The 24645-nt window shown below is 40.8% G+C and overlaps 1 protein-coding gene across 6 annotated transcripts in view; it reads left to right on the top strand.

The window, feature by feature from the left end:
- fryb (furry homolog b (Drosophila)) overlaps window positions 1-24645 on the top strand; it is a 71580-nt gene that overhangs the window by 31454 nt on the left and 15481 nt on the right. For 4 of the 6 annotated variants that reach the window (XM_028594891.1, XM_028594888.1, XM_028594887.1 and 1 more), the window contains exons 6-43: window positions 1640-1719; window positions 1964-2044; window positions 4613-4781; window positions 5148-5240; window positions 5601-5699; window positions 7344-7445; window positions 7958-8061; window positions 8438-8546; window positions 9077-9163; window positions 10622-10793; window positions 10880-11012; window positions 11782-11889; window positions 12110-12236; window positions 12549-12662; window positions 13008-13172; window positions 13729-13815; window positions 13943-14202; window positions 14366-14555; window positions 15176-15300; window positions 16126-16183; window positions 16590-16681; window positions 16882-17054; window positions 17285-17445; window positions 17530-17640; window positions 17864-18018; window positions 18225-18324; window positions 18475-18646; window positions 19088-19344; window positions 19431-19577; window positions 19804-19972; window positions 20106-20196; window positions 20365-20438; window positions 20962-21112; window positions 22116-22219; window positions 23271-23362; window positions 23557-23650; window positions 23849-24068; window positions 24232-24383. In XM_028594891.1, coding sequence (XP_028450692.1) covers window positions 1640-1719; window positions 1964-2044; window positions 4613-4781; window positions 5148-5240; window positions 5601-5699; window positions 7344-7445; window positions 7958-8061; window positions 8438-8546; window positions 9077-9163; window positions 10622-10793; window positions 10880-11012; window positions 11782-11889; window positions 12110-12236; window positions 12549-12662; window positions 13008-13172; window positions 13729-13815; window positions 13943-14202; window positions 14366-14555; window positions 15176-15300; window positions 16126-16183; window positions 16590-16681; window positions 16882-17054; window positions 17285-17445; window positions 17530-17640; window positions 17864-18018; window positions 18225-18324; window positions 18475-18646; window positions 19088-19344; window positions 19431-19577; window positions 19804-19972; window positions 20106-20196; window positions 20365-20438; window positions 20962-21112; window positions 22116-22219; window positions 23271-23362; window positions 23557-23650; window positions 23849-24068; window positions 24232-24383 — 4978 coding nt within the window. The remainder of the gene's footprint in view (window positions 1-1639; window positions 1720-1963; window positions 2045-4612; window positions 4782-5147; window positions 5241-5600; window positions 5700-7343; window positions 7446-7957; window positions 8062-8437; window positions 8547-9076; window positions 9164-10621; window positions 10794-10879; window positions 11013-11781; window positions 11890-12109; window positions 12237-12548; window positions 12663-13007; window positions 13173-13728; window positions 13816-13942; window positions 14203-14365; window positions 14556-15175; window positions 15301-16125; window positions 16184-16589; window positions 16682-16881; window positions 17055-17284; window positions 17446-17529; window positions 17641-17863; window positions 18019-18224; window positions 18325-18474; window positions 18647-19087; window positions 19345-19430; window positions 19578-19803; window positions 19973-20105; window positions 20197-20364; window positions 20439-20961; window positions 21113-22115; window positions 22220-23270; window positions 23363-23556; window positions 23651-23848; window positions 24069-24231; window positions 24384-24645) is intronic. The other 2 variants (XM_028594892.1, XM_028594890.1) reach the window with 1 other exon arrangement.

Here is a 24645-nt window from a genome sequence, read left to right as displayed (position 1 = left end):
TGTCTACTCTATAAAAGGAGACCTTCTTCACTGCAGCCAGTGTCAAGTTATGGTCATTCTGACAAACCGAGGTTAACAAAGACCAATACACGTTAAAGTAAAAAAAACTTGAGCTGGACACTGAAATTAGTGTAAAAACACCAGCTAGTGTGAAGCTAACGTTAGTTAATGCTAACTTTAGTGCTAGCGATGCTTGATTGCCAGCTTTGTCCAGCTGTCCACCTATTTTCCTTTTATGTGTTAATCAAAAAAAAATGCCACTGAGGGGATAACGTCGCAAAGCATCTATTCAAAATGCTAATATCTTTCACATGTCCTACCTGTGGGCTGGTGCCAGTGAATACTGTGGTGCTATAAGTCATACATGGAAGTGGGAGAAGTCATTGTTCCTGCTGAACTGCACAATCTGGCACAGTTTATTGCTCTTATAATGTAATTGGTACCATTTGTTGTCCAAAACATTTTTTTAAATGGAACTTTGTCACTGGCATCAGTTTAAGTAAAAATCACATGTATATAGTGGATAGAAAGCATTCAGTCATAGTTCTCACAGTAACACCATTCCCTGAAGTCAACATGAAAGAGGAGTCTTCTGCCTTCTTTGATAGGCTGTCACTCATAATGCCACGCCCCTCTGAGTTGAAGCCACGCCCCCCACGCCAAATCAGGGCCAAAAGTCTCAAACAAAAAAAAAAATATCTGAAAGTGAAAACAGATCTGAAACCGAAAAAAAAAAAAGATTTGAAGCCAGAAAAAAAAAGATTTGAAGCCGTAAAAAAAATAACTTTTGAATCTGAAAACATGAAATGTGGAACTGAAAACAAATATAAAAGTGAAAAATGAAAATTTATAATTTATTCAAAATAATTCCAGAATTGAATCTATATTTTATTCAAACTGAAAGAAAAATTGGTACACTTATTTTTAGTTCAAATACATGGTTTTATTTTTTCCAAGTTTTGACCAAAACTTAAATTTTCAATTTCAAGCTTTATTTTTTCAACTATATATATTTTTTTTGAATGAACAAAACATTTGGCCCCGATTTAGCTCCATAATTTAAGACCATTGTATGAAAAATTACAGAGCTACAGAAACATTAAAAAGTTACATAATCGTCACTTTAAGTACAGTTTGCCTTTGTTTAAATGAATACAGATGCTTGCATAATACTGCGAAAGGGTTTAAACAATCCCAGGAAAGCTCAATGGTGTTTTAAGCCCCCAATGTTAACTTCAAGGCAGCGCTGCGACAGTTGACTTCAAGGCACCTAACCCTAACCTTAACCCTAACCATTCCCTAATCCTAGTGTCTTCCAGGCAGCGCTGCCTGGAAGACTACGTTGGTGGCTTAAAACACCAAACACCCACAGGAAACGATTAGAATATTCAACACACTCTTCTTTGATTAACACTTACTTGACATCAGTTGTCCAGATGCAGTATTTCCCACCCCACTCATGTAAAACTGTAACTAAATTAAAGGAAATACAAAGAGTTATTTGCATATTCTTGATCCAAGTCAAGAGTATGCAAATATATTGCACACCAAGTACAGAGTACATGGAAATAGGACCTTTTATTTCACATACATCCAGTGATAAGACTGAATTCAGAATAAAATATTTCTCTCAATCCAGATCCCCCTCCATCCTCTTTTGGATGGACTCATCCAAGAAGTTATAAACCTGACCTTCAAGCATTTCAAATACAACGAAGGGTAAGAAAGATCACATATAGAAATACAAATAATTTACCAGAATACACTGAACAGTTTAGCGTTTCATTGCATTGCTCTCTTCACTTTCTGACCAACTGCAACATATTCACATGCAGATTTGACATCCACATGCATTTATGCAAATTACAAACCTAAGAAATGTCTATTGTTATCACAGTTCTACAAAGCACTCTATATATTATCTATATATACTATAATATACATGTTTGTATTTACATCCTAGGTATCTGGGACCCAACACAGGCAACATGCACATAGTGGCTGACCTCTACGCTGAAGTAGTGGGAGTTGTAGCTCAGTCCAGGTACTGTGTAAAGGAATGTATATACTGCATGCATGTTTGTGTGTGAGCATACACATGAAACGTTTGGATATCAACAGGGTGTATCTGTTGACATTACATCTTTTGGTTTGTTTGTTGTGAACTTGTTGAGGTAATCTCCAATTTGCCACATACCCATATAAGTGAAACTCTGTAAAACGCATTATCTGAAGTTCAGAAAATATCACAAAGCCAGTTGCAGTCTGTTACAGTAAAATAACTTACAATCATTCAAGATGTTACAATTGCCCTTATTTGTGTGCCACTCTTCACAAGCCATGTGTGGTAATCACTTAAATATCTACAATTCTGTTTTAAATGTGGACTTAGTTTAGAAGGAGATGAAGGCTTTACTCTCAGAAAAGGCAGCATTTGTAATCCAGGTCAAATTAAATGTGCAGTTAGAGTAGCTACCTGTCCTCCACGTGACCTCCTTATCTGTGGAAACAGCAATTACAACTGCTGTCCCTCTGTCTTATTCAAAGTATAAGTGAGGAAAAGAAACTGCTAGTAGTCTGGTTGTGTGTGTGTGTTGGTAAATACGAGTGTGTGTGTGTGTGTGTGTGTGTGTGTGTGTGTGTGTGTGTGTTATTACTGTGATGGAGGCGGTTCATAAGGCGGCACAGTCACTGCTGACACACACACACACACACGCACACACACACACACTAGCAGAGCCATCTCATCATTTAACACAGTCATCGAGTAATAATGGATCAAAGTCAATACTTTGAGATCTGGTTTAGCAGATGCAGACTGTCTTCTCTGTGGATGATGGGTTTCCCACTTGATTAAGCTTCTTTGTTTATTTCTAACAACCTTGTATTTATTTATAGTACATTATTCAAACACAGGGCTGTGAAAAGGTTGAGTACACACAGGCAATAAACAATCTGGGCGCATACTTTATTCTTGGCATTATGTGTGTGTTTTTCTAGCTTGGTTTATGGATCACAGTGTTTATGTGTATCTTATTTTAACACTCAGCGCTAAACAGAAGGCTGATGACTGTTCCACTTATTTAACTGCTGTGGCAACCCCTGTGAAGCATGCAAAAGCACACGCAGAAAAAAAACGCACACACATACACATTCCCTCCACATCACCCCTCCAGATGCCATTCTAAAGATAGGCCTGCAGAGCACTGCTTGTAAAATCTATCTGGATGGTGGGTACACACGCACACACACACACACACACACACACACACACACACACACACACACACACACACACACACACACGTTCACATGCAAAACAGGTGTATAGAATCAGAAAGCTTTATTGCCAGGTAATTACTAGGAATTTGCTTTGGTTTGGTATTAATATGAAATAAACAAATACAGAAAAAAAATAACACATATAACTAAATAACATTAGGAAAGAAAAAAGAGGCTGCATGGATTAGTGCAGGATGTGCAAAAAATATTTGAGGGATGAGCAAAGTTCAGGATATATAGTTTGTGCAGAGGACAGGATGTAGGATGAGATTCAATGTCAGTGGGGGTCCGGGGCCTTGTTTATTAGGCTGACTGCAGAGGGGAAGAAACAGTTTTTTGTGGCGGGAGGTTTTGGTCCTGATGGACCGCAGCCTCCTGCCAGAGGGGAGAGGTTCAAAAAGTTTGTGTCTGGGGGTGAGAGGGATCAGCTAGAATCTTAACTGGCCGCCTCAGCATCCTGGAGGCGTACAGGTCCTGGAGAGACAGCAGATTGCAGTCAGTCACCTTCTCAGCAGAGCGGATGATGCGCTGCAGTCTTCCCTTGTCCTTAGCAGTTGCAGCAGCATACCAGATGGTAATGGAGCAGGTGAGGATGGACTCGATGATGGCAGTGTAGAAGTGCACCATCTTTGACTGGTTGAACTTCTTTAGCTGCCGCAGAAGGTACATCCTCTGCCGGGGTTTTTTGATGAGGTAGCTGATATTCAGATCCCAATTGAGGTCCTGGGAGATGATGGAGCCCAGGAAGCGAAAGGGACTCCACAATGTTGACTGTGGAGTCCCCCAGAGTGATGGGGGTGGGGCTGCATCCTTCCTAAAGTCCACAACCGTCTCCACTGTCTTCAGAGCCTTTAGCTCCAGGTTGTTCTGACTGCACCAGGTGGTCAATCTCCCGCCTGTAGGCGGACTCATCCCCACCAGAGATGAGTCCAATGAGGGTGGTGTCGTCCGCGAACTTCAGGAGCTTGAAGGACTTGTGAGTGGAGGTGCAGCTGTTGGTGTGCAGGGAGAAGAGCAGAGGGGAAAGGACACAGCCCTGAGGGGAACCGGTGCTGATGGTCAGAGAGTCAGAGATGTGTTTCCTCAGCTTCACACGCTGCTTCCGGTCAGACAGGAAGTCTGTGATCCACCTGCAGGTGGAGTCAGGCAGAGGAGTAGAGTAGAGTAGAGGAGTACGAGTTTAGTTTAATATATGCAAATCAACACACATGAGTTTTTTTTGCTGTTTTGTTGTAGTAATAGCACTTACCATACCACCAGTCAGCTGAGACTTTTACAAACTCCAGAGAATATAGCGACTGTTCACATCTGGTTGCTGTTTCCTCTGCAGGTTCCCAGCAGTGAGGAAGAAGTTCATCTCCGAGCTGAAGGAGCTGAGACAGAAGGAGCAGAGCCCCTACGTCATCCAGTCCACCATCAGCCTCATCATGGGACTCAAGTTCTTCCGCATCAAAATGTACCCGGTGGAAGACTTTGAAGCCTCCTTCCAGTTCATGCAGGTAGAGCTGAAATCATTTGGTCCCTTAGCTGTTATTTACATGCCAACGAATTGTAAAGAGGCTCTGGTATATGTATCTCAAGGAGTGTTCATAGGACATACGCACTCTTTATATGTATAAGTTCATGTCTGGAAGCTGTTTAGTGCTATCCTAGAGCTATCCTATTCACTACTGAGAAGTTCCACTGAAGTAATTAGGGGTTAAGTGCCTTGTTTATTGGCCCTTTGATGGTAATTCTAGTGGTGAGAATGTTTCTCATTTCCTTCACCCATTACAATACAGGGATTTGAACCTTGCAATCGCAGAATTAGCATGTACATACATTGTTTTCTCTCACTGTCTCTCTTTCTCTCTTTATGTCTTTAGGAGTGTGCGCAGTATTTCTTGGAAGTGAAGGATAAAGACATTAAACACTCATTAGCCGGACTCTTTGTGGAGATACTTGTACCTGTAGCTGCTGTAAGTGCATTTCATCTTAGTGCTAAGAGCACTACTCTGTGCACTTTTGCTTTTTTGGATCCATTGTAAGCCAGAGTCACATTTAAGTTATTGTTTGTCTTTTTAAATAAAACATCTGTTAGTCTTTCTGCTGTACAGTATACCTGCTGGTCTAAATATATAGTGTTTATATCCTAAGATTAATCTATATATTCAGCTCATGAGTATATATATGTATATGTGTGTGTGTGTGTGTGTGTGTGTGTGTGTGTGTGTGTGTGTGTGTGTGTGTGTGTGTGTGTGTGTGTGTGTGTGTGTGTGTGTGTATATGTATATGTGTATATGTGTAAACTAACTTTTGCGTTCTGCTTCCTCTCCCAGACTGTGAAGAACGAAGTGAACGTGCCATGTCTAAGAAATTTCGTAGAAAGTTTGTACGATACCACACTGGACCTGTCCTCTAGGAAGAAACACTCTCTGGTTAGTTTCTCCCCATTTCTGTTTCATCACTGCTCATCTCTCTTCATTTCCTCTCCATTAACAGCAATTGGTGAAAGCACTTACTGTAACTCTCCAACATGTGGGCTTTTATCTCTCCATGGGAAGGAGACAGGAGTGCAGTGTGCAGTACGCAGGCTAGTTTTTGTAGCAGTGCCAGATGGGCAATATTTGCCCACAGCAGGGAAACAGGCAGGGGAATCAGCAAATTAGATGTAGTATATCTCCCTTATTAAAATAGTGGTCTTACACAAACAAGCATGCTATAAAACAAATTTTTTTAATTTGTCAGAACTGGTATGAAAATTCCGTTTGTCACAGTCTAAAAGTTTTAACCATGAATGTTAAGGAAATGATGGAACAGGCGACACTCTTTGACCCAGGATTACCAAATTTAACTTCATTCTTTCCTGGTAAAAAGAAGCTTCCTCACTCATCTTTCCTATACATTTCTTTTAGTTTCTGAAGTCTTATTTTCCTTAAAATTAGTAAAAAGAACAGTCAGTCCAATACATTTAAAAAAAAAAAAAAAAAAAAAGTGACTTAATAAGATAATAAGATTCTTTTTAGTCCAGCGCAGCAAGGCTCCCTTTAGGTTTCTCCTGAATGTTGTCCCACCTTTGAGTTGTATTCCACAGCTGTTTGAGAACACGGCATCAGGCTGCTGTGTGGTGTTATTGCTGGTTGCTGCTGATGTGCTATTTGTGATACGGTATGTGCACGGGTTCCTCCTGCTGCGACAGAGACTTGTGTCCTCAGGGCTGCAGACATGTCACTCAACGAGTATGCACATTTCCTTTGTCAAATTCTCTAAATCCTCCCAGCTAACCATGCATTTATTGCTGACAGGCATGATGGGAAGGACATTGTTTTTATTTAACTGAGTACATGAGAGAGAGAGAGAGAGAGAGAGAGAGAGAGAGAGAGATAACAAATACCAACTTGGATAATGAGTGACAGGTAAATGATGCGCTCCTCCTCCAACCTAGCATTTCCATAACCATTCATGACAAGGGTGCACCTGGACTCACACCAGTCATTGAAGGTATTCATGTTTAAGAATGATCTGCATGCAGACTTGCATACCCTTACCAGATGATTGAACAGACGAGACACCAAGTTCAGATTCCTGTATGTGAACTTTATGTTGAAAGTTTTCCATAAGCTTGTAATGGTATTGTTCAAACGGTTGCTTTCATTTTGTCCATGAAATGGAGGAAAAAAAGTGTTCACAATTCCAATAAATGAATTAAATGTCTAATGAACCCAGTGGCAAGATAAATCACAGAAAATGAAGTGTTTTGTTTTGTTAAATTGATTCCATAGATGATTGAAAAAAATCAGGTTAATGAGGGATTCATGAGGCCAGAACCAAGTGGAACATGACTGTGAAAAGCTTAATCAGAACTAATGTAATTGCCCATTGTTTTTAGATGATGAAGGAAGAGATCAGAAATTAGATTTTAGCTTGAAACAAATCAAAGATGCATGCAAGTTGCATGCATGTAGAAAACGTGTGAGGAAGACAGCCGGAATCCGTTGTTTATGTCTACATAGAGTGAATATACTTTGAATTTAAAGTACCTGATGCAAATGTCTCCCATCTGTCTTCTCTCTCCACACCAGGCTCTGTATCCTCTGGTGACCTGCCTGCTGTGTGTCAGTCAGAAGCAGTTCTTTCTTAGCCGCTGGCACATTTTCCTCAACAACTGCCTCTCAAATCTCAAGGTCAGCCTTCCTGTCCCTACCATGCAAATGCAAGAATTACCAGTAGAGGTTATTTGTATAGATCGCAAGCAGTGTTATACTCGCACACAAAAACAATGCAGCCTGTGCAATAAATTTCTGCCCACTGGGAACGTTCTTGACAAAGGGACAAATAGTACATGCATACCACGGTGAACTTCAACTTTAACATCAACCATCAGTATGAATTGCATCAAGGGAAACACTGCAGGTTAAGAACATAGCGATTTATGGGGGCTCATTAAGACTTCTGTACAAGATTTATGATCACACTATTTACGATCACACTGTACTGTATATGCTGAGAAAGCAGTTTATGTAGGGCATGCAGTAAATGACATGTCTGTAAGGTACAATATATGAGGAATGCCTGTCTGTTTGTCATGTTGGCTAAGAGGAATTAACCTGTGAAACATTTTTGTAAGATGTAGGTATGTGAAATACTGCTCCTGGTGAAAGATAATAACTTTTTGTCTCCATGTGCATGAACGCAGAATAAAGACCCCAAGATGGCACGTGTGGCTCTAGAATCACTCTACCGCCTGCTGTGGGTCTACATGATCCGAATAAAGTGCGAGAGCAACACCGGAACACAGAGGTAACAGCCACATGTGGTTATATTTCTCATCAATAAAATGTAAGATGTAACTTTAACTTGTGTTAAGTCTTTAGCATCAATATGTCATTGTTAACTAAATTGTGATACCTTGTTATGATAACCATGAACAAGTTAAGCTCTGTTTATGCTTCTTCTTTTGTGCTGTTAACATTTCTGTAAAGTCTTTTGCAGATTTCCTTCTTAACTCAACCAACTTATAAACTCTGTGAAATGCAGAGCATTGTTGTGGTGTTATGCATGCTTCCTAAAACTGATGTGGACATGATTTATTATCATTAAAAAGAGAAACATGTAACGATTTTCCCGAGGTTCTTAACCTATTTCTCCTCTCTCTTGTCTCTCCTTCATCCCTCAGTCGGCTGACGTCTATCACCTCCACTCTGTTCCCCAAAGGGAGTCGTAGTGTTGTGCCCAGAGACATGCCCCTTAATATTTTTGTCAAGATTATCCAGTTTATTGCGCAGGTCTGTATCACACTTGGACACACTCTCATGCACAAACTCACATGAAGTCTTAGATGTAGGTTGGTACTCTCTGCTTTAGGTCAAAGCACATGAGAGATGAAGTGGGGTTTGTTGTGTTTAGTGCGGAACCAACAGTGTGCCAACTTCTAAGATTTATTCTGTGCTTCTCTCTTCTATCACTAAGAAACACAAACACTGGTTAATCTAAAATTCTTAGTTGACAGAGTTGCTGGTCAAAAGCTAAAATATATATAATTTCAGTACCTAATCACACAGTTGCTCTGATAATACATGATTACCAAACACTATACAGTATATGACATTTGGTGTAAATAACACATATAGATAAATAACACTTATTATAGCCATACATTGGCTTGTCCTTACATCTCTTTTTTTTTATTTGTTATTTCTGTATGTTATCAGTTATGTAATAAAAATGTCCGGTTACATAAAGTCGATGTACTAGCTGCCACATACCACATTAACTCTGAAATCCTGTAACAGCAGTTTGTTTGTCTTCTGTTCAGGAGAGGCTGGATTTCGCCATGAAGGAGATCATATTTGACCTGCTGAGTGTTGGGAAACCTGCCAAAGCCTTCAGTCTCAACCCAGAGGTAAAAAGAGCACACAGATTTACAGTGTATCCCCTGGCCATGTTACAAGGATGAGCATTCCAGTTCTTATTGTTAGTCTTCAGTCAGCAAGGAAGGTAAAGAACGGTATGCTCTCTGTTGGAGCTTTGAATAGGGACCTTTGCAGCTGTGGTAAAGAGATGCACTTGGGGTTGATGATATACAATGGGATTACAGGATTCTGGTCAAACAAATCATTAAAATCACTGCAGTTTAAATGGGGAACTCCACTGATTTTACTTAACTAAAGTCTGTTTACAGATGTTGGGGAGTACTAGCTAGGAACTCACCATTGGCAGGGCTAAATCCGAGGGTGAGATAAACGGTTGTCTTTCAAATTCCCTTTGCACGCAATAGCCAACCAGAGCAACGCTAGTTGATTGATTAAACTTTTGCGGTATCTGGTCAGCAAAACTCCACACATCTTCCTTTTTTAAGAATGACTTCAGTGCTTATCTCCAAGTCTTCCAGAGTCACGACCAAAGCCGATTCGAAAGATCGCTGTTTGCCAGCAGCAACAGCCATCTTCTTTGTTTTCAAGTAGCAGGGAACCGTCGCAACTATGCCGTCATTATGTTAAGCCCGCCCACCGACTCTATACACAATGTGATTGGCCTGACCAGAATTTGTTTTTTCCAGCTCGCAAGTCAATAGAGAGTTGCTAGACTGACCCTGGCTGCAAATTACATTTGCTGCCGCTAGGTTGCGTCTAGATTTCTAGGCTAGGGGAGTACTACTGCTTATGTGTAAAAAGTTGCATAATGCCTTTTGCGGCTGCAGGGAGTGTCTATTAAACTGCCTCAAGTGATGTCACTTCAATTAGCGTCAGTTGGCGCTGAAGACTACAAGATGGAAAATTAAATAAATCTGCGGGTGTGGAGTTAGAAAGAAGTGAGCCTACCAGACCTCTGTAGCTCACTCCTAATCTCTGCTTGAGGCTAGCGTCTCGAGGCTAAATTAGCCGCCACTAGCATAACACTACTGTGTCTCTGACCAAACTGTTGCCAGTCTAGTTGCATTGTGGGTAATGTAGGTGTGAGGTTTTGACAGGGAATAAGTGGAATTTGAAAGATAATATCTCCGGTCCTGTTGCATCAATTTTCAGTTTGTTTTGGATAATTGAGAAATATTTACAATTACAGTAAGACAGTAATCAGGATTTTGAGATCACAATATATAAACCATTAACCATATACATGTTGTAGTAGTACATTACAAACACTGTAAAATAGAAAAAACAATTCTGTATTGAGAGGCACTGACTTTTTGAATGTTTAAAAAACCACAATATTCCCAAATAAAAATTCATACACAGAAGTAAAGATACTGTTGTGGCTGGTGATGTGCATTTACTTAATCCCTGCTACAAATTTGCCATTGCTCTTGATAAACAGACTCTCTGGCACGTATTGAGGATGCTGTGCTTTATCTGCGTTCCAGCGTATGAACATAGGTCTCCGGGCGTTCCTGGTGATAGCAGATGCTCTGCAACAGAAGGACGGAGAGCCTCCCATGCCCAACACAGGAGCAACTCTGCCCTCTGGAAACTCTCTGAAGAAAAAGAAAACTTATCTCAGCAAGACGCTTACTGAAGAGGAAGCCAAACTAATAGGTCTGTGTGTGTCTGTAGGCATTCAAACTAGTATAACTTGAATGTAGTCTCTAACTCCATGAACTGTCTCTTCCTGTTCTCCCTAGGCATGTCCTTGTACTACTCCCAGGTGCGAAAGGCTCTGGACAACATCCTGAGACACTTGGACAAGGAGGTGGGTCGTTGTATGATGCTCACCAGCGTCCAGATGCTCAACAAAGAACCAGAGGACATGATCACGTATGTAACTACAAAGTGCAGCAATGTGTCTTTTCAGACTTTTTTTTCACTTAAATCTCTATTGACATTAAATGAAACAACAAACTCACAAACAGCAGCATAGAAAACAAAAGTAATCTGCTTTGGGATTGCCTTCACATTTTACAACCTTGGAGAGTAATGTTTCTGTTAACTATTGTTTTAGTCCAGTGTCGTCATTTGAGTCTTGTATAGGGTCCATTTTCCCCATTTTCTGTCCAGTTGTTTTTCTTGTACTCTCAGTTTATCTGTCAGTCACATTAAAAAGATTTCTTCCACAATTGTTAGCCATTGATTCTTCGTTGGTGGTTATTCCTTACCCCAGTTCCGAGTGATAACTTCCTTGCTAGCATCAAGCAGTATTTTGATCAAATATCTATCACTAGCAATAATATTTTCTATAAAGCACCAAACAACTTTTAGGGACCTTATACCCTAGTATTTGTTGTAACTCTTTACTTACCATTTCCCGATATACATTTACTTTCTGACATTTCCAAAAAAACATTGCAATGGTCTACATCAACAGACCCCCACCCTCGCCAACATTTCTGGCGACTGCGCAGCTGCTTACTTTTTAATTTTTGAGTAATAGTAGTAATAGAGAAATGGATCAGATTCTTCCCTCACGCAAATTCCCTCCAGACTCGTGAACTGGTGCAAGCATGACATAACTGTATTTTGAGTTACAAATGGCTAAGTTTCCCTGCCTTAAGCAAGCGTGCTTAACGTCCCCCTCCATCTTTGACAGTGGTGAAAGGAAGCCTAAAATCGACCTGTTCAGGACATGTGTGGCTGCCATTCCTCGTATCCTCCCTGATGCCATGTCCAAGCCTGAGCTCATTGACCTTCTCTCACGGTGAGTTAGAGAAGGATTAATGTTTGACTTAATGTTTGTTATTACATGCTAATTCTATTCAAAACGCATATGTTTATTTCAGGTCTATTCCGTTGAGTTACAGCTCATCATTTTTACATATTTTTATACATTTTGAAGAGATTTCTGTTTCTGTCAGTGAGGTCCCACAACGAGATCTTGCTCATTCAACTCTGTTCATGTGTTTTCATCTACCCCTCAGACTTACAGTGCACATGGACGATGAGCTTCGTCTTATTTCCCAGAACTCCCTGCAGAGCCTGTTACTTGATTTCTCAGACTGGAGGGAGGACGTCCTGTTTGGTTACACACATTTCCTTTTGCGCGAGGTATAAATGAACTTGACAGAAACCTGCAGCTACCTAGACAGTAAAAGATGATATCCTGCATTTGCATTAGTTGCACTTCCTTTACACATGTGTTTAGGCTTGGTTTATTGATAAACACTAGATAACAGAAGAAAATAGTAAGACAGCGTTGCCCCTAGTAATCTGTCTCCATGGTTTAAGTTGATTCTGCAAAGGTACAGGAAAAACACAACGAGTGATTCAAAAGGCTTTATCCTTATTACCAACAAATACTAACATACTGTAATGACAATGGCAGCCCTTCTATAAATGTCCCTCTCCAAACTATTCCAGGTTCAAGACACCCATCAGGGTCTGCAGGATGCATCTGTGAAACTCCTTCTCCAGCTGCTCACACAGTGGAGGTTAGCGCTGCAGCTCCAGGGGAAGACGCGAGGTGGAGTTGAGGTTTGTAGTTAAAAAAAATATTTTTTTACAAAAAACTATTCTACAGACCTATCCGCCAGATATCTGTTCACACATCCTGTGCAATATCTCAGACATTACAAGTTGTTTCATTTTCTTTGTTTTGAAATATTTTGTTCATTGATGGTTGACTAAAATGATGAGCTAAAAGGGAGTTGGGATTCTTCAAGTTTGTGTCAACTGCCACAACTAAAAGTTTACTTACTGGTCAAACCAGGTGACTTACAGTAGTATTTGTGACTCTTTTCTTACTCGTCTCCCCTCTCTCTCTCTCTCTCTCTCTCTCTCTCTCTCTCTCTCTCTCTCTGTGTCTTCCGTCTCCATCAGTCCAGTCCCAGATTGCCAGAGCGAAGCCCTCACTGCTCAGTGCTCCATGCGGTTGAGGGCCTGGCTCTGCTGCTCCTCTGCTCATGTCAGATCAGCACAAGGAAGCTGGCTGTCGGTGTGTTGAGAGAAATACGCTGCCTCTTCACAGCGCTGGGACATGCTGAGGTACAGCACAGGAAACTCACAACATTTCACAACAACCGTATAGCTTTTAAGTTTAGTTAAGTAGTTGTTTATTCAGTCAGTCATCATAAAACAATAATTCTAAACATATCACAGTGTAAACTCAAACAGTAATTGGTCACTAAAGGGCTTAGGCTGAAGCAAAAGCTCATAAATCTTATCCTTTGTTCTTATTGATTAAATCTACCCACCTCAAAGGAAAAGGAAATATAAAAAAACAAGCTATACATTAAGAAACAAAGTTAAGTTACATTTGTAACCCTCAAAAATTGCATTTCAAACATTTTTCTTGAAAACCAAAAAGGGAAAAGAAAAAACTGATGAATATACAACCCAATACAAATACAAATATTAACAACATGTATCAAGCAGGTGGTGGCAAATTTTATACTAAAGAGGGAAAAAGGACGTGAAAATAGCAGAATGGAAGGAGAGCCATCTGACCGTAGCTGTGATTAGATATGCAGCCTGTGAATTCTCTCACATTGTATGACGCAGTTATAAAAATAGCTGATTCTATAAATGTCTTTCCCTCTAGGATGATGACAAACCCATGATTGAGGTCATGGATCAGCTGAGCCCAGCTGTAATGGACAGTTTTGTTCACGTGGCCGTCTCTGACTCCGTAAGTGTATTTATGTAAAGGTATCAGGAATGTTAGTTAGTATATCAGAAAAACGATTCATATCACAATCTTGCAAATGACTTTATTAGCTGCTGTGTATCATTCTTAAATTCCTCCCCTCCCTCAGTCCACCTTGCCTCTCAGCCACCATGTTGACCTCCAGTGGCTGGTGGAGTGGTCGGCTCGACTGGTGAGCAGCTCCTACGACGTGAAGAGCCCCAGCCACGTCTGGATCTTTGCCCAGTGTGTGAAGGACCCGTGGGTGCTCTGTCTGCACATCTTCTTGCGGCAGGAGCACCTGCCCAAACACTGCCCCACCGCCCTGGGATACGCCTGGCCTTACACTTTTACACGGCTCCAGCTGCTACTGCCACTGGTTGACCCCAAGTACAAGAACACATTCATTATTTTGTACCTTTTAGGCACTTAACTGTTACTTAAATAACAGTCTGTGACCATAGAATGATCACGTATCTCATACAACAAACAATCTGTGTCTATGAGAAATTCAAATATCTGTCCTGCCTATTCTCCTTTTGTCTTTCTGCAGCAGTCCAGTTAATGCTAAGAAGACCAGCACGGCAGGCTCCAGTGACAGCTACATCTCTCTTTGGCGTAACTACCTGATCCTGTGTCTAGGTGTGGCTAAGCCGAGCATCATGTCCCCCGGTCACCTCAGAGCCTCCACACCAGAGATCACGGCCACCACGCCCGACGGCAGCGTCACCTACGACAACAAGGTGTGTGTTTGTGCTAAAAAAAATCATTTCCAGGTCTTAAAAAGCTTTGGAATTTCAGAAACTTCACAAAAAAGCCTGCAACTAACGTTTATTTGATTATTACTTATTCTGTCGGTTATTCTTCGACTGATTGATTAGCCTAGTTGTTTAGGATCTGAAATGTCAGAAAATAGTGAAAATTATTCATCACAATTTCCCAGAACCAATGAGCCAAAATCCAAACATTATAATATATTTTTTAAATATTATAACGATATAAACCGAGAAAACAAATCCTCACATTGGAGACATTGTAACCAAAGAATGATTGATATATTTGCATGAAAAGATGAATTGATTATCAAAGCAGCTGCAAATTGATTTATCGTTTTAAGCTCTAAGGGAAAATATTGAATATATTGTTGCTCTGACCTGATGCACTGATGAATGTGATTTTAATCGTAAAGAATAATCTTCAGGCAGAGGCGCTGTCATCATTAATAAAAAATAAAAATAAAAACTCTCTCACTGGAATAATAATGATAGTGTAAGTAAGTAAGTGAAGTGTATATTGTAACCAGCTTTTTGTAAATTTGGAAAATTGCATGATCAATGTTTGTGTATTTTTTTCTATTGCTCAGGTGATAGGCACTCCCTCAGTAGCCTGGCTTTTAAAACAGCTCGTCCCGCTGATGAGAGCTGAGAGTTTGGAGATTACCGAGTCTCTGGTGCTGGGATTTGGATGCACAAACGCTCTGGTCTTCAGGTACTGGAAGAGTGACATGCAGAAATGTACACCGACAATGCGCATAGAGCTTGCATTGTACACATGGACTTGGGTCAAGTGCTAGATATTGTTTTAGCTACTAAGATGTCAAATAGTTAGTTAATTACAAAAAAAAGAATTTCTAAATGTAATGCTCTGTTCAACAATCATACAACTGCTTTTTGTCATTATGTGACCAAGGCCTGTTGTTTTTTGGAGTGAGATTTTGCTTTGGTGGAAAATTAACACACAAAGCCTAAATGGAGGGAATGCCACAAAACAGATGAACATTAGATCACAATAGAAAATGGATGATGTGCTAGATTTGCTCCTTATCTCTTACATAAGAAAGTCTTTTCATGCTGCCTTCTTCTATTACTGTATCCATCTGTCCTTACATTCTCTTCATAACTGAGATAAGCTGCATGCCTCTTTGACATTCAGAAAGAAAAGAAAAACTGCGTCACTGATGTAGAAGAGATTCATGGAACAGAGATGTATCACATTTTTTAAGGGACAGAGGTTCCATTATGAAAGGGAGGTATTTCATTTTAAAAGAGATCATCTATTTTTAACCTGAAATGTTTTCCAAAAGGGCGCTCACTGTTATTAAGGGGATTAAGGTCTCCCTAGACAAATTTGTCTAACATGACTGTGTTTGAGGATTAATGGTTTTAGGGCATGTGACATTTGGGTTGCACAAGATCTGTTACAAACTCGTTCCCTTAAATCAGGCCGTCCTCCATCTACAGGGAAGGAGATTTGATCGGTCGCATTTAGCAATGAAGCAATCAATTTATTTTTGCCCTCTCTGATCCTGTTTAGGGAGCTAGTCGAAGAACTCCATCCACTGATGAAGGAAGCACTGGAACGTAGGCCTGAGGTAACACACACACACACACACACACACACACACACACATTGAGAGAGAAACACACTGACAGCACTTGAACAGAATTAGGTTAATTTTATTGATCTGAGACAGAAAATTGTGAAAATCTACTCTTGATGAAATATAATCCTGGGTTAGACTTCTTTTATATACGGCAGTTAATAGGCTTAATAAGACTGTAGAAGTTAGTATATAGTATATTGTGTATGCTCATAGCTATTATAGATGTTTTTCATTGGTTAATGATTTATTGTATAGGAAAATTGAGTATTTGTACTGCTAATGTAAAGATAAGTCTCTTTTCCTTTCAAGAACCAAGTATCCCAGTATAAACACAAAAACATACATATATTAACACACATTTAGCAGTAAATAGAAAACCTGTCTGTGCTCTCAGAACAAGAAGCGCCGAGAGAGGAGGGATCTTCTCAGGCTGCAGCTGCTGAGGATCTTTGAGCTACTGGCTAATGCAGGGGTTATCAGTGACAGGTAGCACACACATTTAATCCACTGAGTGCCCTCTAGTTGTTTCTGTTTGCTCTTTTCCTTATGTGCTTGGGCTCAGGTGTAATCATTAGTGCTTTTTCCCTGTTGATTTACATATCCATCCTTATCTCACGTGCTTCCTTCTATAATTTCTAGCCTGCTAATGCACATGTAAAATTAGATTTCCATCTCCTCCTCTACAGCACCAATGGAGCACTGGAGCGTGATTCCCTGGCCCTGGGTGCCTTGTTTCTCGAGTATGTTGATCTAACCCGGATGCTTTTGGAGGCTGAGAATGAGAAGGAGCTTGACGTGCTTAAAGACATCAGAGCCCATTTTAGCGGGATGGTGGCTAATCTCATTCAGTGTGTTCCTGGTAAATCATTTTTTACTTATAATTCATAATACATTGGTCTGTCAGTATTAGTAGTTGTAGTAGCCGTGGCTTTCGCAGTTTTCCCCAGCCACAGACAGACATAAGGTCTAATGTCAGCCAGACTTAAATTTACACTTGAAATCTTTGAGCATCTCTCTATTTTGACCCTCCATGTCTCTCTCCCTCTCTCTCTCTCTCTCTCTCTCTCTCTCACCCTCACATCTGCGCAGTCCACCACAGGCGCTTTCTCTTCCCTCAGCAGTCTCTGAGACACCATCTTTTCATCCTCTTCAGCCAATGGGCTGGACCTTTCAGTGTCATGTTCACTCCCCTCGATCGTTACAGTGACCGTAACCACCAGATCACTCGCTACCAGTACTGTGCTCTCAAAGTAAGCAATACCCATTCTTCCCAAACCTTACTACACCGCAGGAGTTACAGAAACCTTAGCGTTAACTCAACTTTTGTCTCCTAGGCCATGTCAGCAGTTCTGTGTTGCGGTCCGGTGTTTGACAATGTGGGTCTCTCCACTGACGGCTATCTCTACAAATGGCTTGACAACATCTTGGCCTGCCACGACCTACGGGTAGGTCAACTGAGGGATCAAATGTTGCCTCTAACTTGTTGCACAGGAGCTCTCTATGTGTTTTCGGGTACACCTTAAGAAGTTTGAATAATTCGAACACAATCATACAGAACTCCAACATGTTATTATTCAAGTCTTAAGTTTTCTTTAATGCTGTTGCTCCTTTTGTGCTAATCCTGTCTGGGGATTAGTCCCTCTTCATGATAACACGTGTTTGCCCTAGGTGCACCGTCTGGGATGTGAGGTGGTCATCCTGCTCTTAGAACTAAACCCAGACCAAATCAATCTATTCAACTGGGCCGTGGACCGCTGCTTCACTGGATCTTACCAGCTGGCATCTGGCTGCTTTAAGGCCATTGCCACTGTCTGCGGCAACAGGTGGGGAATCATGCATTTGTTACAGTTGTTAGAATCTGCCCTGCTGACCTTTGCTGTATCAAGACACTGAAGATCCACCAGCTCCAGCTAACCGCTCTATAGCTTTTAACCTCTTTGCTGGAATGTTTAAATGTGTAAACATTAAAATCTGAAATGTAATTTCCCACACTGCTCCAACTAAAGACCATTTCTCCTCACGTTGCCAGGAATTACCCATGTGACCTTGTGACTTTGCTCAATCTGGTGTTGTTCAAGGCCTCAGACACCAGCAGGGAAATATATGAGATATCCATGCAGCTGATGCAGGTACATACACACATTCATAAAGGGTACATAAACACAGTTCTGTTAAATATGTATTAATTGCACACAAAGAGATGGGAAAGGAGAACAGAAGCATAAAGCCTAAACCTGACCATGCATTTTGACTTTAAAAGATGAATAATGTGTCTGCAGGTGCTGGAGTCTAAGCTGTGTGCGTACTCTAAGCGGATGGTGGAGCAGAAGCCTGGTAATATTTTGTATGGAACACACGGCCCCCTGCCTCCCCTGTACAGCGTCAACCTGTCTCAACTCTCAATCCAGCTGGCCAGCATGTACCCAGAGCTCACTCTGCCTCTTTTCTCAGGTACATTTTTCAGGGATAATGTACACAGGTTATGTACCACATACTGGAATACTTAATTAGAGAGTCCAGGAAACAGGACCAAGACTAAAATCCTATTATGTTTCTTTTGTGGAGAACAGTACATCCTAGGTGCAGTTGTAAATAAAAATCTCACTCCACCCCCCACCCTGTTATGTCTCCCTACATTATCATGTTTCTACATCAAACACTGTATATCAGATTAAGGAAAAAGTAGCTGTTTTATCATGACATTACTGTCTAATGTGCTGAATACTACTACCATCACATTCAAAACTCCTAGGAGGGCAGTATTCTCCCTGAGACAGTTGTTCAATTTGCTCCCAATGTCTTTCTCCTGTTATTGAACACATTCAAAGAATGCTCAGCTTCCTCAAGGCACCTCTAACATTAACATTCTCTGACATTTTTGTACCCGTGCAGAGGTGAGCCAGCGTTTCTCAACCACCCACCCCAACGGCAGGCAGATCATGCTGTCCTACCTGCTACCCTGGCTTAGTAACATTGAGCTAGTGGACACGGGTCTCCTACCCCCTGCCTCAAGCCCCTGCACACCAGAGGAAGAACCTTGTGGTCAGGGGCAAGGCATGGGTCTGTCCCCTAGTCTGAGAGGCAACGGCTGGGGCTCCCTGCAGGCAACCTCGCTGGTGCTCAATAACCTCATGTTCATGACTGCCAAGGTAGGAAGCCGTGTTTGTGAAATTTTTCCCCCTTTTCCAATGAAATCTCCTGCCTTTCAACTGCATTTTTTTCTTCACATTATCAGTATGGAGACGAGGTTCCTGGCCCAGAGATTGAGAATGCCTGGAACACTCTGGTGTCCAATGAGAGGTGGAGCAACAATTTACGGATCACGCTGCAGTTCCTTATCAGCCTGTGTGGAGTCAGCAGTGATACCACACTGTTGCCTTATGTAAGTGTAGTCTGTACACACTGACACACTACTCTAAAGAAAGTGGCCTCTGTTAAAAACCCCAGTTTTCAAACTTATTTAAATACCATAACAAATGTGCAGAGGAACTGTGTGTGTGTGTGTGTGTATATGTGTGTATATATATATATATATATATATATATATATATATATATATATAAAACATTCTCTGACACCCTTTTTTATTTTTATTTATTTTTTTTTAGATCAAGAAGGTGGTGATCTACCTGTGTCGCAACAACACCATCCAGACTATGGAGGAGCTCCTGTTTGAGCTGCAGCAGACTGACCCAGTTAACCCTGTAGTATTGCACTGTGACAACCCTCCCTTCTATCGCTTTGCTGCCAGCAACAAAGCCTCCACCTCACAGACAGGTGAGAGGAGACATTCCTGTCATATTCTATATTTTCATCTCAACATGGGCTTTGAACTTGATAGCTTTTTATACGACAGATGGCTGACTGTACTGTATCTTTGAAAATTATCTCTGAAATGTCTTATGCGTAGGCACCACGTCCAGCAGTAACACTGTGGTGGCTGGTCAGGAGATCCTGACAGACACAGATGAGAACAAGCTGGTCAGAGAAAGTGAAGAGCGGTCAGTATTTTTTCTCCCAAGAGGCTTGCGCAACTAGATAAAATATGTCAAACATGTCTGATCGAATCAGTTACACAGTGATATTAACATAAACGTTTTTTAACCTTTCACTGTACACTGTACACTTTTCAAACTCTGAAACTTTTAACGTCATACATTTTCTCTCAGCATGGCCAGGGCTCACAACAGACTGGAGTCTCGCTACAGCAACAGCTCCTGCGGCTCCTATGAGGATGAAAAGAGTAAGTTGTCTTGGTTCTCATGAGAATGGATGTACAAACTTGCTGTACTTGTACAATGTGCACTCACACACACAGCCCACAGGGAATCACAGCTGAAAGAGCTTCAGGACAAGGATTCTTCCTGTCAGTCCACTGTGTTCGCCACTTTAACCTAAAACCTTCATGCTAATTGTTTCTGATCCCCCTCCATACAGACATAAATGTACAGATTGACTACATTGTTTTTATGGTGAAGACACTGTTCACACACTGTTCACAGGAATCAATATCCAAATAAGCACAGCTTTTCTGGTGTTGCTAGGCTGAAACCTGTGTCTTATTCACTGCATTTCATTTTTGTTGTTTATGTTGTAGTTGTATATCAAACATGTTATTTGGATACGAGCCTTGAGTGCTTGACGGTCTGTGCTCAATGTATTATGCAAAGATATCATTAAAGTTCATAGAGAGAGCCTCATGTGTGTGAGATATATGTTTCAAGTATTTGTATTAACTAAATCCTGGGATTGGTCTGTTTTTATAGCTGACCCACTCCCGCCATATGCTGGTTGGCTGCTGGGTGTTCTGGAGACCAACCACCCTCAGCCGTTACCCATGCCCGTTAACGGAGGCTGCTGGGCTCCTCTGGTTGACTACCTCCCAGAAACCATCACACCTAGAGGACCACTGCATAGGTACACACAAACAAGCATAGGCACAAACTGTACAGACAAGCTAATCTGAAGCAACTACAAAAATGACACAGAAAGAAGAGAGAGTTGGAATAGTCATCAGCAACGTATCAGCAGAGTCAGCAAAGCAAGTTTTTTTTTCTAACACCGACGACTTACACCAACCCACAGATGGTGTGATAAACTCGAACACAAAATGAAACCCAGCCAGTTTGCTCTGTCTCTGCTATGTAGAGAATAACTATTAGGAGGGATTTACACATTCATCTTCTCCATCTCTCTCTCGACACCTTAAAAGTCATTACTGAAGATGAGATGAAAATGAGATTCTGTATCTGCAGTTTGTCATGTTAATTGTCATTCAGTACTAAGACGAGCCTCACAATTCCAGCAGCAATATATACACAAAACTAGTTTCCAGTATAAAACTTAATACTGAGTGACAGTCTGTCTCAGTTGTCTCAAGCACATTCTTTAACTTACTGATCCTCCAACCAATAAAGAATACAGGGATTCTCTTGAATGTAGTTTTCTTGAGCTTGTTTCTATATTGATTTGATTTAGAGCTGAAACAATTAATCGATTAGTTGACCGACAGAAAATGTATCAGAAATTGTTTTAATTGAATTTATTTTTTTCTTTTCTTTTCTTAGTCTTTTATGTTAGTAAATTAAAAACAAACCTGAAGACGCTGCCTTGCACTCTGGAAAATTGTAATGGGGATTTGTCCCTATTTTTCAAGGACTTCGTCGTTATTTGCAGCCCTGATTTGATTGAAGGACAGGATTCTTTTTGTCCCTTTATTCTGAATAACAGAACATAAATGTTGTCAGAGCTATATATTCGGGATATTTGCTCCAGGACAATACATGTGGGCTAACTGATGTCACAGGGGCTTTAACCCAAAACTTAAAGGATGGTCACATTCCTCAGTACACCACCCTACAGCCCTCACAAGTATTGTTGATATTTTGTGCACTCATTGGAGTTGTGTGTTGGTTCTCAGGTGTAACATTGCAGTGATCTTCATGACTGAAATGGTGGTGGACCACAGCGTGAGAGAAGACTGGGCTTTACACCTGCCCTTGCTACTACACGCCCTCTTCTTGGGTAGGCGTACACAACACACACATACACATAACTTAACTCTGGTCTATCTTCTTCTTGGTAAGTCTAGCCTTTAGTGGATTAATCTTGAAAAGAAAAAGAGGAATGAAAAGTATAATATAAACAAAGAAAACAGTTAAAAGAAAACCGTTTAAACTCTGAGAAGTTCTCCAGCCAATCTCACTCTTATCTCCCAATGAGGGAACACGAGGTAGACTTAAAGGAACTTAAACTAAAAAGATAAGATCGAAAATCATCATTCAATGTCCTGACAAAAACAATGTCCTGTCCACACACACACACACACACACACACACACACACACACACACACACACACACACACACACAAATAACCTTGAGATGTGTAGGTATTTTCTATGACATCCAATAAGCTCATAGCGTAACAGAATGAGGTTTTATCTCCCTCCTTCACAGACTTGCATTTCAGGACAGACCCATACAGACACATTCCCCAGTGTTATCTAACATGTGGACACATACCTACCTAGTCAGCTGTTCAGAAATGTATTATCAATGTACTCAGCATATTTAGCATACTAACCCTCAAGTTTCGGCTGTTCATCCAATCTGTGCTTCTGTGTGCATTAAGCTGTCTAAGAAGTAACAAGTCAATTTTGTATGGTTTAATATTATATATTTTTACTAATAGTGGGGTTTTATTTATAGTAATATAATAGTAGGAGATACACGCTCCCTAGTTGGGAGTTGTCATAGCAACCAATGAAGCACAACAAGCCCTTGTACAAGTTGGCATTTAAGAAACCGTACACCAAAATGTATCTAGCAATATTTCAATTATCCTAATATATTTTATCCTTATGAATAATTACTTCCTAAGAATTACATTTTAAGCAAGACATATATGCAGATAAATGCCAGCATCAATACAAGCTAATAAAAAAGGGGCAACCAAGTCTCTTAATAATTTTTCGCCTCATTTTTTTCATTCTTTGTGTGTATCTGTTCCCACCTGTTAGTATAGTGATCTTAATCCTGTTGTTGTCTTACTGGATGTGTATTTGATCGGGCAGGTCTGGACCACTACAGACCAGAGGTCTATGAACACAGCAAACGTCTCCTTCTCCACCTCCTAATTGCCCTCTCCTGCAACAACAACTTCCAGGTCAGAGTGGGATCCTCATACTAGTTGTTGTTGTTGTTGTTGTTATTATTATTATTATTATTATTATTATTATTATTATTATTATTATGCCATTTTAGCCTGAATTAACATTGCATATAGTGGCACTGGAAAATTATTCAGTCAAAAATGAATTTCAATTTGCCACTGAAGAATCCTCCATTTTGCATTTCCAGGTAATAGCCTCAGTTCTGATGCTGACGAGAGAGATCAGTGACAACAAGACCCTCACCATTAAGTCCAGCTACCACACAGAGTACCAGCAGTCGCGTAAGTAGAAAATAGTCAACATGCGTCACACGTGTTAATCCTTTGACATTTAGCAATGTATAGAAATGATTGTTTGATCAGAGAACCGATTAAAAACAAGTGCTGAAACAGTACAGTACATAACAATATTATAAAGCTGCTGGGATATACAATAATAGTTCACGTTGTTCTGTATACGCTATCATCATGTTCCCTTAGATGCACCTGACTTCCTGCGAGAGTGGCAGACGTCTCCAGTGGCGGACTCCGGCCTCAGCTCCACCTCCAACTCTTCTTCTGCCAGTCTGGGTGGCGGCAGCACTGCAGGCAGTGTTGGAAATCTGCCCCTCGTAACACCTGATGACCTGGAAGACCTTGAGGATACACCCAATGAAACGGACGAGAAAACAAACAAACTCATCGAGTTCCTCTCCACCAGGTACGCACTCCTCCGGTGACATTTTGGGCAATTCTAGAAGTTTGGCGAACAAATGTTTGTGTGCGTGTGTGTAAATCTCACTGTAGTGCACACTGTGTGCACTTTGCACATACTTAAGTGCTTGTGTAACATGTATGTGGTGCTACTGGTGGTGGGTATACAGTGCCTGGAGTACTGTGTTGTTGTTGCTCAGAGCGTTTGGGCCGCTGTGGGTGCATGAGGACATCACACCAAAGAACCCCAACTCCAAGAGCACAGATCAGCTCTCCAACTTCCTACGCCACGTCGTCTCTGTCTTCAAGGAGTCCAAGTCAAGTGAGAAACCGCTCACGTTAATGCCAAATGTCTTTAACTGTTTATCAGAAATATCAGGGCTCACTTATTACCTTATGGTTTATGTGTAGCATTTCTGAAAATTTTGAAATGATTTGTTTAAAGCCTTCCTCTGGGTTCTGCCATGAGGCAATCCACAAGACTGCAGACATGCAAAATCCAACACTTTGGCACAACATGCACAATAAAGTCTAGGGGCAAATAGAGGCTGCCAATCTTTTCAACAATTCTGTAATTTTGTTAA

Source organism: Perca flavescens, chromosome 13 (assembly GCF_004354835.1).
Source record: "Perca flavescens isolate YP-PL-M2 chromosome 13, PFLA_1.0, whole genome shotgun sequence".
Lineage (NCBI taxonomy): Eukaryota > Metazoa > Chordata > Actinopteri > Perciformes > Percidae > Perca > Perca flavescens.
Note: the sequence above shows the minus strand (reverse complement) of the source record. Positions and strands in the feature narration are given on the sequence as shown.